Here is an 11,558-nt window from a genome sequence, read left to right as displayed (position 1 = left end):
GCCCTGACTTCAGCCAAGGTTCTTAGTGGAGGCAGAGCCTGTCTTTATCACTTGTCACTCGTGACACAAGGTGTGACCTGCTCTTCTATGCTACGCCTGCCTAGCCTTTGTGAATGGCCACCATTCTTTGGCAGCTGTCAATGGATGCCATGCTACCTGGCCATCCAGGCTTTGCTGTCTGATCCCTTTTATCTCTTTTCCTGCCCCTAACCCCAACCCCCTTTCTAGAACCATTCTCAGTCTCTAACATCGACTTGTAGCTCAGAGGTGACTCTGAAGCCCGTATCAAATGCTCCCCATCTGGCCCCCCTAACCTTCCTCATCAGCGCCCCTGTGATCCACCCCCAGGGAGACCCTAGATGGAGAGGATAATCGCACTGCCTATGTAAGTCCTGTTGCCTTCTTTCATTTCTAAATTTGTGACGCAGAGACAGGTCGGCAGGCGGGGTCTCCTTGGCAACCTAGGCCAGCTGTCCTAAAGCAAAGATCCCCTACACCCATGGCCTCTTCAGCAGCCCCTCAGGCCAGGCACACCTGCTTCGGGGCTCCCTCGGCCCCCAGCCAGTTTCACTAAGCAGAACTGCCCACATCTGTGTGCATTACGAGGTTCCTCTCAGGAGTCTTTCTCTGAGGGCTGCTGCAGAGCTGACTGTCAGCTAGGCTCTGTACCCACAGGCTCCAGAGAACCCGCCTCATCTGACTCCCAGCACTCTCTCCTGGCCAAATACACAGACTGCTTGCTTTTCTGGCCTCGAATTTGCCCTTTTGTTGTGGCAAGATGGAGGCGGATCACTTTCTTCCCTCGCTGCCGTGCCCACTAGCCGCCCTTTCTTTCCCTAGGCTTTCTTTGCACCAGGCCTCTTTCGCCCCCTGCCCTAGGATACTCTAATGGTGGTCCCAGCCAGCACAGTGGCTTTCCAAGCTGTCTTGTGTGTGGACTCACGCTTGTGGGCATGCCACCAGGCAGACTCCATCCTGACCGCACCCCAGAGATGTCCACGGACACTTGGACCCTCCCTACTTCTCCCACATGCCACTCCCACCTCGAGCAAAGAAATCCTGTCATCTACTTGCTCTGACTAGTGTCTTCGGATTCCTTCTAGAGCCTTTTTTTCTACTGTTGTTTCCTTTGCACAAGTTCCCAGTGATGCCCGCCACCTCTGTCTTTTTTTTTTTGAGGGAGGGTCTCGCTTTTGTAGGCCAGGCCGACTTTGAAATTGGGTTGTTCTTGTTTCGACCCAGGCACTGATGTGGCGGTTGGCAGTTGTCATCATTCCAGTCCCCTAGGTTACTTTAAAGATTTGCCCGTTAGCAGAATGTAAGCGTCTTGAAAGTTAGGACTTGATTATAGCGTTTGGATGAGAAATGAATGCAGGAAACCCTGCTCTTCATTTCTGTTTCCACACACATGCAGGCCATCTCACAATGGGGAGAGTCACAGCAACTAGGAGCCCAGCCACCACAGCCGGGAACCCAGCTACGGCCACCCAGAGGCTGGCCACCACAGCCGCGAACCCAGCTACGGCCACCCAGAGCCAGACCACCACAGCCGGGAGCCCAGCTACGGCCACCCAGAGCCAGGCCACCACAGACTTGTGTCAGGCCCTTACAGCCCACAGCCCAAAACCTACAGCAGCAACCTGTCAAGACATCCCTGCCTGGAACCTTGCCACCAGAGTCCCAGGCTCAACCATCTCAGACTACTTGGGCCCAATTAGTGAAATCCAAGCCCCACCCACCACAGGCCAGAGCCCAGTCACCACAACTCCATGTCCAGCGCCCCCTGCCTGGAGCTCAGCAACCGCAGTCCCACACACCACCACCTCAGTCACAGAGGGAAGGCCAAGCGGTTGCATCAGAGGAATCTAGAGAAGCAGAAGGCAGAATTCTACTTCCAGGTGAGAGAGAGAGAATGGTGGGGGGTGATGAAAGAGACAGAGGTGTCTTATGGATAGAGGTAGCCACAAAGGCATATTTCTGGACAGCTGTCCTCAATAGGTCCACAATGACTGGCTGGATGTGGCGTGGCCACCTGGCTTCCTGTAGTGAGTTATTGTCTTCAGTTTAAAAGCCGGCAAAATAGAAAATGGCTGTTATCTGACAGGCTGGTCAGTGTTGCCATCTTGCAACTTCAATAAAGTTAGCATGTAATCTCCTAAGCTGCTGCATGGGAAAGCTTGAACAGCCAACCATCTCAGTGTTCTTCCTGGGAGCATCTTTGGGACAGGGGTACAAGCGGAGGGTGCTGGAGAGCTTGGCTGCTCTCCCTTGCCAAGGGTGTGGTTCACACAGTCAGCCTCCAGACAGGTTCCCACTTTAATTGCCATGGTCAATCTTGAGATGCACACCACCTTTTATTTGTATTTAATGTACTTTCCTTTTTTAAAAAAGATTTATTTATTATGTATACAACATTCTGCCTCGATGTATGCCCACACACCAGAGGAGGGCGCCAGATCTCAGTACAGATGGCTGTGAGCCACCATGTGGTTGCTGGGAATTGAACTCGGGACCTCCGGAAGAGCAGCCAGTGCTCTTAACCTCTGAGCCATCTCTCCAGCCCCCTTAATGTACTTTTCTTTGTACTTTCTGTGTGTGTGGCACATGGAGGCCAGAGGTTGATGTTTGTTGGCTGCTTTCCAGGTTTTTTTTTCTACTCAAGGTCTTTGACTAACCCCAGAGCTTGCCCTCTCTGCCAGACTGGCTAGCCAGAAAGCACCTGGGGTCCTCCTGTGTCCATCTCCACAGTGCCGGGAATATATAGGCATGTGTCTCTGTATACACAGCTTTTTACAGAGGTGCTGCAGATCTGAACTTGCATCTGCCATGCAAACATAAGGACCCTTTACCGAGTCGTCTCCCGCTGTTGTATGCACCTGCATATGGGTGTTTGTGTGCCACCATGAATGTTTTGGGGGTCTGTCACCATGTCTGGCCAACATTTTAAATATTCAAAAATAAATATAAATGAGCCATGCGCCATAACTCATGCCTATAATGTCAGCCCTTGGGAGCTTGAGACAGAAGGATCAAAAACTGAGACTATCATGAGCTACATGGAGGGAACCTGTCTTAAAAAACCAAACAAAAAGTGAAAGGTATTTAGCAAATATTCTCTTCACTGACAAGAAACCTGGAACCCATGAGATGCAGATGTAAACTTGAATTCATCATGCCCACCTCCCTCATGGCATTTCTCTAGGGCTGTGGTCTGATTGAAGGGTGCCCACGGCGTTGTTTCCTGTCTGGGTCTGCGCACAGGGTACCCAGGAACTCGCCGCGTTGACACAGTTGCTCCAGATTTCATATATGGAATGTTCAACTCTGGGGCTGGAGGAGATCCACCCTCAGGAGCGGTGGCTTGAGCTGTGAGGCTCTGTAACACTTCGGTCCCAGGCACCCTTGACCAGTGAGAACAGAGTTCACCACTGCACACGGTCAGGCCTAGCCGCTGCCGAATAAACATTCAAAACTACATACATCTATATACTATGTGTGTGCTACATGCATCTCAGTGTAATAAAAACGGGGGAAATTCACATCCCCATTGCTCTTGGTAAAAAGAGTATTCTGTCCTTTTGTTTGGAAAGCCTGAATTTAAACCTTTGGTTGGTGCATTCTGGTGCCCATAAGAGGCATGCACTGCCTAGGCTGCTGGCTTACGCATCCTATAGTGAATGAGTGAATTTGGGAGCAGGAACCAACTTTCCAGGGTGCCACTGTGCAAGCTGAGGAGTTGTCGGCAGAGATTTCGGCAAGCTTCTTCCGTCTTTGGCACCCTTGACTGTCTTGTTACTATTGTTACTAGCTGAGCGTTAACATAATTTACTGTATTTTTAAAAGATTTAACTTTTTTATTTTTAAGAACGTGTCTGTGTGGGGGGATGTGCATGTGTGTGCAGGTGCCCAAGGAGTGCATTGACTCCCTGAAGCTGGAGGTCTAGGTGGTTGCTAGCTGTCCAGTAGAAATGCTAGGAACCAAACCTGGTCTCCTGTAGGAGCAGTGAGCAGTGTGTGTTCCAGGCACCAGGCTCTCTTCAAACCCCTTATTCCCCCTGTTTCTTGTGTGTATTTGCTCCTGTGTAGAACACCACCCCACAGCTATAACAAAGGAGCTGACTCAGAGGCCTCGTGGTGGAATCTTCCAAGACCTTGTGGTGAACACCAGGAAGGAGATGAAGCATGTTAAAGATTCAAAGAGAGGTACGCTGACCTTGAAAGGAATCCTATAAAACTATTTGAAGTTGAAATGTAAAGCTAAATAGTGTTACAAACATCTGGAGAGGAGGCTCAGGATGGGAAACATGCTTTCTGTGCATGTATGAGTTCAAATCCCTGGAGCCCACATAAAGTAGTATGCAGGTGTGTGTGTGTGTGCGTGTGTGTGTGTGTGTGTGTGTGTGTGTGAGAGAGAGAGAGAGAGAGAGAGAGAGAGAGAGAGAGAGAGATCCCAGTCTCCCAGTCCTCCTATAGCAAGATTTGAAAAGTGGAGACAGGAAGTCCCTAAAGCTCCCAGACCAGCTAGCAGGACATACACAGCAGAACGCAACAGAGACAACTGCTTCAAACAGGTGTCAGGTCCAATGCTCACAGCTGTCCTCTGCCCTTCCTATGGCATCTATGTGACTGCACTTACACGCCCAGACAAGCACATACCACATATGCAGAAGAAATGATAATATGCAGAAGAAATGATAATATGTATTTAAAAGATTCCCTACAGCTTCGAGCAGTCACCATGGACAGGTAACAGGTTCCCCACGGGTTGTGTGACAGCGTCACTTTCAGATGTGGTCTGGTGTAGGGGTCTGGATGGGCTATGCTTTTTTATTCTTCCCACTCACGGTGTCTAAAGCAGTGGTTCTCAGCTTTCCTAATGCTGCAACCCCCTTTAATAAATTCCTCATGTTGTGGTGACCCTAACCAAAAAATTCTTTCATCCTACTTTATGACTAATTTTGCTACTGTTATGAATATGTTAATATTTGTGTTATGAATATGTTAATGTTAATATCTGTGTTTTCTGATAGTCGTAGGCAACATCTGTGAAAGGGTTATTTGACCCCCAAATTGAGGACCACTGGTCTAAAGTAATGTGCCTTGCTTTCTAGGGACGGGAGGCGAAGTGATTGAACTAAAGACAAACCATTACCAAATGACCTGCGGCTGTGACATCGCATATAAGTACAATATTGATTACCAACCTGACATAAAGGACATTGCTATCCGCACAAATTTACTGCTCAGGCATGAGTCTACACTTGGCAGATGCCACATATTCGACGGAAACTCATTGCTCTTACCTCGGAGGCTACAACATTTGGTTAAGTAATGTTTGAAACAGTTTTCTAAGAATCTTCTGAACAATAGTAACCAGAACCTCAATTGTGGGGCTTCTCTCTCTCTCTTTCTCTCTCTCTCTCTCTCTCTCTCTCTCTCTCTCTCTCTCTCTCTCTCTCTCTCTCCACACACACACACACACACACACACACACACACACAGCCTGACACCCAAGTTTGAATGTTATGGGTTTTGAAGTTCCTTATTTTAGTGCCTAAGTAGAAGTTAAATGAGATTTAAGCACAATGCAGGCCAAAACTGGTGATAGAGGTGCCAGGGAGGTGACTTAGCCAGCAAAGTGCTGGTGTGCAGGTGTGGAGACCTGGGTTTGGATCCCCGGCACCTGCATAAAAAGATGAGTGGATCCAGTGTATGCCTGTGATCCCAGAACAGGGGAGGCAGAGACAGAGGATCGCTGGGGCTGGCTGTAAGGTCTAGTCTACTTAAATTGGTGACCTCCAAGTCCAGTAAGACCTTGCTTCAAACTCCAGGTAGATATGGATTGAGGAAGACACAGAACCATTGGCCTTCGGCATACACACACACACACACATTCTCTCTCTCTCTCTCTCTTTCTCTCTCTCTCAAAAACATACAAATGTACATGCACACACATACACACATAAATCTTTGTTTCATTATGAACTTCATCCAATATAAGTTTGGACAGGACACTGTTTTATATATATATATATATATATATTTATATTTATATTTTCATTTTTCTTCCAGCTTAAAATTTATATTGCTTGGTCAAACCAATTACTTTCAGGAGCTTAAGTAAAATGATAGTTTAAGTATAATATTGTGGTGCTTACATCTGTAGATTGTGTTTTTTGAATGTGAGAAGAAACTGCCACCTTGGTGTGGGGAATCGAGTGGCATGTTTTCTGTCCCTCACTGGGATCTAGTTTTCTTGAATACCTCCATTTTTTGTTTCCTTAAAATGTGTGGGTGTGTTTGTATACGTGTACAGGTGTGTATACATATGAGGCCAGAACTGGGAACTGAATTCAGGTCCTCATGCTTGCTCAGCAAGTACTTTACTGACTGAGCTGTCTCCCCAGCATCCCTCACACCTTGCTCTGTTTGAAATCTTAGGAAATGGAACTTGTCAGCCAGACTGAAAGTGATGGCAACGTGAGAATCAGGATCCGGCTGTCCAGTGAGCTCCACCCCAATCACCCAGAATGGCTTCGCTATTACAACATCCTCTTTTCAAGGTGAGTGAGACACGATCTTCCTCCACCCACGATGCTCCCCGTGGTTCTCCCCCTACTCACTGTGCTCTCCCCCACTCACTGTGCTCCCCCCCCACTCACTGTGCTCCCCCCCCACTCACTGTGCTCCCCCCCACTCACTGTGCTCCCCCCCACTCACTGTGCTCCCCCCCACTCACTGTGCTCCCCCCCACTCACTGTGCTCCCCCCCACTCACTGTGCTCCCCCCACTCACTGTGCTCCCCCCCACTCACTGTGCTCCCCCCCCACTCACTGTGCTCTCCCCCCCCACTCACTGTGCTCTCCCCCCCCACTCACTGTGCTCTCCCCCCCACTCACTGTGCTCTCCCCCCCCACTCACTGTGCTCCCTCCCCCCCACTCACTGTGCTCCCTCCCCCCCACTCACTGTGCTCCCTCCCCCCCACTCACTGTGCTCCCTCCCCCCCACTCACTGTGCTCCCTCCCCCACACTCATTGTGCTCTCTGTGCCTGGAAGTGAACAAGCCACATCCCTTCAACTGTATGTGTTCTTGAGGCCGCACACGCTGATACAAACAAGAGACTTCTGAGTAAAATGATGTTTGAACCTCAGAGTCAATGTGCAAGTTCAGTATCTAGTTCCTAGTATTTATCCTCCTGCCCATGCCCACTTCCTGGGTCTGTCACCTGTCTGGAAAAAGGAACAGATGTCTACACTGCGTGTCTGCCCCTTGTGTCTTAAATATGTATGTGTTCTGTTCTAAACTCATAAAAACCATTTGAGCTGTGGAGTCTGCAGGATGTTTTCCAGTTCAGTCCTGGGAGTGAAGGATACTTACTCTGAGGCCAACTTTATCATGTTTTACCTACCGAGCACTTGGTGTTTGTTGCTTTCTTCGTGTGTCGTTGTGTCTGCTACAGGTCACACTCAGCGTCCTCAAAGGCCACAGATGCTTTCTTCGTGTGTCGTTGTGTCTGCTACAGGTCACACTCACTCAGCGTCCTCTCTCTGCATTTCTAGAATGCTGAAGCTGAAGAACTTGGAAGAGATGAATTCAAATCCCGGAGACCTCAGAGACCTCAGAAACCTGCTCCAGGCCTCAAGGTTTGAGAAAAATGGGGAGGGGGGCTAAACTGATATGTAAAAATTTAATTAGAAAATCGACTTCAAGACTGCTACTCTGATTTGAAGTGGTGTGATTCGTTTTGTTCTTTTAACTTTATGGATCTTATGTGGGTTTCATACCATGCTTTCAGATCCCACCTCTCCCCCCATCCCCTCACATCTCGCTCTGCCCTAGCAACCTCTTCCCCAAAACAAAACAAAATTTAAAAGAAAGACCAAAGACCAAATATAGCTAACAGATAAAGAAGACTCATCATGGGAGCTGCAGTGTGGCCCTTTATTTAAGTATTTTAAGGTGTTTATTGCTTTTTTATACATTTTTATTGATATTTATTGAGCTTTGCATTTTTCTCTGCTCCCCTCCCTGCCTCTCCTCTCCACCCTTCAATCCTTCCCCGAGGTCCCCATGCTCCCAATTTACTCAGAGATCTTGTCTTTTTCTACTTTCTACTTCCCATGTAGATTAGATCTGTGCAAGTCTCTCTTAGTGTCCTCATTGTTGTCTAAGTTCTCTGGGATTGTGGTTTGTAGCCTGACTTTCTTTGCTTTATGTTTAAAAACCACCTATGAGTGAGTACATGTGATAATTGTCTTTCTGTGTCTGGGTTACCTCACTCAAAATGTTTTCTTGCTCCATCCATTTTCCTGCAACATTCAAGCTGTCATTATTTTTTTCTGCTGTGTGGTACTCCATTGTGTAAATGTACCACATTTTCCTTATCCATTCTTCGGTAGAGGGGCATTTAGGTTGTTTCCAGGTTCTGGCTATGACAAACAAAGCTGCTATGAACATAATTGAGCACATGTCCTTGTAGCTCAATTGAGCATCTTTGAATATATACCCCAAAGTGGTATTACTGGGTCTTGAGGAAGGTTTCCTAATTTTCTGAGAAATTGCCACACTGACTTCCAAAGGGGTTGTACCAGCTTGCATTCCCACCAGCAATGCAGAAGTGTTCCCTTTTCCCCACAACCTCTCCAGCATAAATTGTCATTAGTGTTTTTGATTTTGGCCATTCTTACAGGTATAAGATGGAATCTCAGAGTTGTTTTGATTTGCATTTCTCTAAGGATGTTCAATATTTTCTTAAGTATCTTTCATCCATTTTAGATTCCTCTGTTGAGAGTTCTCTGTTTAGATCTGTACTCCATTTTTTTTATTGGATTATGTGTTCTTTTGGTGTCCAATTTCTTGTGTCCAATTTCTTGAGTTCTTTGTGTATTTTGGAGATTAGACCTCTGTCTGAAGTGGGGTTGGTGAAGATCTTTTCCCATTCTGTAGGCTGTGGTTCTGTCTTGTTGACCGTGTCCTTTGCTTTACAGAAGCTTTTCAGTTTCAGGAGATCTCATTTATTGTTTCTCTCAGTGTCTGTGCTGCTGGGGTTATATTTAGGAAGTGGTCTCCTGTGCCAATGCGTTCAAGTGTATTTACCACTTTCTCTTCTATAAGGTTCAGTGCAGCTGGCTTTATGTTGAGGTCTTTGATCCATTTGGACTTGAGTTTTGTGCATGGTGATAGATATGGATCTATTTTGATTCTTCTACACGTTGATATCCAGTTATGCCAGCACCACTTGTTAAATATGCTTTTTTTCCATTTGATATCTTTTGCTTATTTATCAAAGATCAGGTGTTCGAAGATGTGTGGATTGATATACGGGTGTTATATTCGGTTCCATTGGTCCTCCTGTCTGTTCTTATGCCAATACCAGGCTGTTTTCAGTACTGTAGCTCTGTAGTAGAGTTTGAAGTCAGGGATTATTGTGATGCCTCCAGAAATTCTTTTATTGTACAGGATTGCTTTGGCTATCCTGGGTTTTTTGCTTTTCCATATGAAGTTGAGTACCATTCTTTCGAGGTCTTGGAAGAATTTTGCTGGGATTTTGATGGGCATTGCGTTGAATTAATTTGCCCTTTAATACATTCAACTTTACTTGCAAGTGTTCACTGCTGTGAGTCATTGAAGTCATTGGTCTGGCTCCAGGCCTCTGGCTTCTGCTATGTCACTGATAATGAGCTCCCACTGGGCTTCCTCTTGGATATCCTATTGTTGTCCTGTGTCATGGAGATCCTGATGTTTTGGATCTGTAGGTTCATCCCCTCCACATGCTCATAGATGTGTTGGATGTTGGGGTGGGCCAACTCGCAGCCCTGATTCTGAGCCTGGGTGGTAGCTTTCCGTCATTATCACAACCCAGGTGAGCTCTCTGGCATTGCCTCTAGCTCACCAAATGCAGAGTCTGCAGCAAGGAGCAGGGATTTTTAAGGTGATACCCACCGATCATGAACAGCGAAGATTCACCATACCAGGCTTGGATAATCCCAGCACGGGGGAGGCTGAGACAGGATTGATGAGAGTTTAGGATTACAGAGGAAGTCCCTGTCCCAAAAAACAAATTCAGTTTAATGTAAGGTGAAGAGATTGACCTTAAAAACAATCTCAGCCGGGCGGTGGTGGCGCACGCCTTTAATCCCAGCACTCGGGAGGCAGAGGCAGGCGGATCTCTGTGAGTTCGAGGCCAGCCTGGTCTACAAGAGCTAGCTCCAGGACAGGCTCTTAAAAAAAAAAAAAAAAAAAAAAAAAAAAAAAACCAATCTCAGCACTCAAGGTACTAAGGCAGGCTGAGGTGGTGGCAGTTCATGACCTTAATTCCAGCACTCTGGAGGCAGAGGCAGGTGGATCTCTGTGGTTTTGAGGCCGGCCTGCTCTACAATGTAAGTTCCAGGACAGCCAGAGCTATGTAGAGAGACCCCACCTTAAAGAAACAATAAAGCAAGCCTTATGCTGAGGTGGGAGAAGGATGAGCCCCAGGCTCCGTAGTGGTACCGCATGTCAAATTAAAACTGAGTATCATAAACTTTTGTTTGGCATTCAGGTGTGGGCTCACTGTGTAGCACTGGCTGTTCTAGAATTTACTATGTAGACCAGAGTGGCTTCTGACTTAGAGATCCTCTTGCTTCTACCAGCCATATGCAACTATTCTTGGCTTGATAAGCATTGTTCCGTATTCTAGTTATTACATGAACAATGAATCAGCTGAGGCCTGGGCAATTTTCTCTAGAACAATGTGGATAACATTAATTAACTCTATATGTCTGTGCTGCTGGTGTCAAATGTTACAGCATATAAAATTACATCTAGCTTGATGCTTTGAGCACCATGGCTATAAGTCTAGCTTGACAAAGATCATGGACCGCCTGTAAGTGAACTTCCTTTGGCGGTCCTTCTGAAGATCAGAGGGGACCTGATGAATAAGGAATTTAAAGCAAGCAGCTCCTGTGGTGAGCCCAGTTCTGACATGGAATGCTGGGACTGGCCTCTGTGTAATGGATTCTTTCACAGAATGGACATCAAGCGTAGCTACACTACTTCCATCCTGCCGTATGAGAAGAGCCTGACCCTGTGTGCTGACGTGACGCACAGGCTGCTCCAGAAGAAAACTGTGTGGGACCTCATAACCGAGAAGCAGGGTAGAGCCACGAAAAAGAAAGAAGTCTCTGAAGAGGTGGTGGGGTCCATTGTTTACACCACGTAAGTCTGTTTCAGACTAGTAGCTCTGGCTGTCTCTTTAGTCCCTCGCAAAAAGTTTTGTCATGCTCAAACAGCACACATTTGTAGTTGGGAGTTTTCTTTGGGCCACCAACCAGCTCCCAAATTAAGACTCGGAAGACTTATTAATTATGAATACTTGACCTTAGCTTAGGTTTATCCCTCTAGCTCTTTTAACTTAATTCAATCTTTTTCTATTCATCTATGTTTTGCCTCAGGGCTTTAAAAAAAACCTCTTTCTTTCTATATGTCCTATTTTCCTGTGTCTTCCATGTCTGACTGGCCCTGCATCTTCCTGTTGTCTCCTTTTCTTCCCTCCACCTAAATTCCTCCTCCAACTTA

General features: G+C 46.8%; 1 protein-coding gene across 1 annotated transcript in view; it reads left to right on the top strand.

Moving 5' to 3' along the window:
• The first annotated feature begins 1,408 nt into the window (after nucleotides 1-1,408).
• The window catches only part of Piwil3 (piwi like RNA-mediated gene silencing 3), a 28,871-nt gene continuing 18,721 nt past the window's right edge, over nucleotides 1,409-11,558 (top strand). Inside the window, exons 1-7 of the mRNA XM_042055865.1 lie at nucleotides 1,409-1,898; nucleotides 4,087-4,203; nucleotides 5,112-5,323; nucleotides 6,442-6,563; nucleotides 7,154-7,286; nucleotides 9,758-9,864; nucleotides 11,010-11,198. Coding sequence (XP_041911799.1) covers nucleotides 1,409-1,898; nucleotides 4,087-4,203; nucleotides 5,112-5,323; nucleotides 6,442-6,563; nucleotides 7,154-7,286; nucleotides 9,758-9,864; nucleotides 11,010-11,198 — 1,370 coding nt within the window. The remainder of the gene's footprint in view (nucleotides 1,899-4,086; nucleotides 4,204-5,111; nucleotides 5,324-6,441; nucleotides 6,564-7,153; nucleotides 7,287-9,757; nucleotides 9,865-11,009; nucleotides 11,199-11,558) is intronic.

This window comes from Arvicola amphibius, chromosome 10 (genome assembly GCF_903992535.2).
Source record: "Arvicola amphibius chromosome 10, mArvAmp1.2, whole genome shotgun sequence".
NCBI lineage: Eukaryota > Metazoa > Chordata > Mammalia > Rodentia > Cricetidae > Arvicola > Arvicola amphibius.
This window is presented reverse-complemented; position numbering and strand designations above follow the sequence as displayed.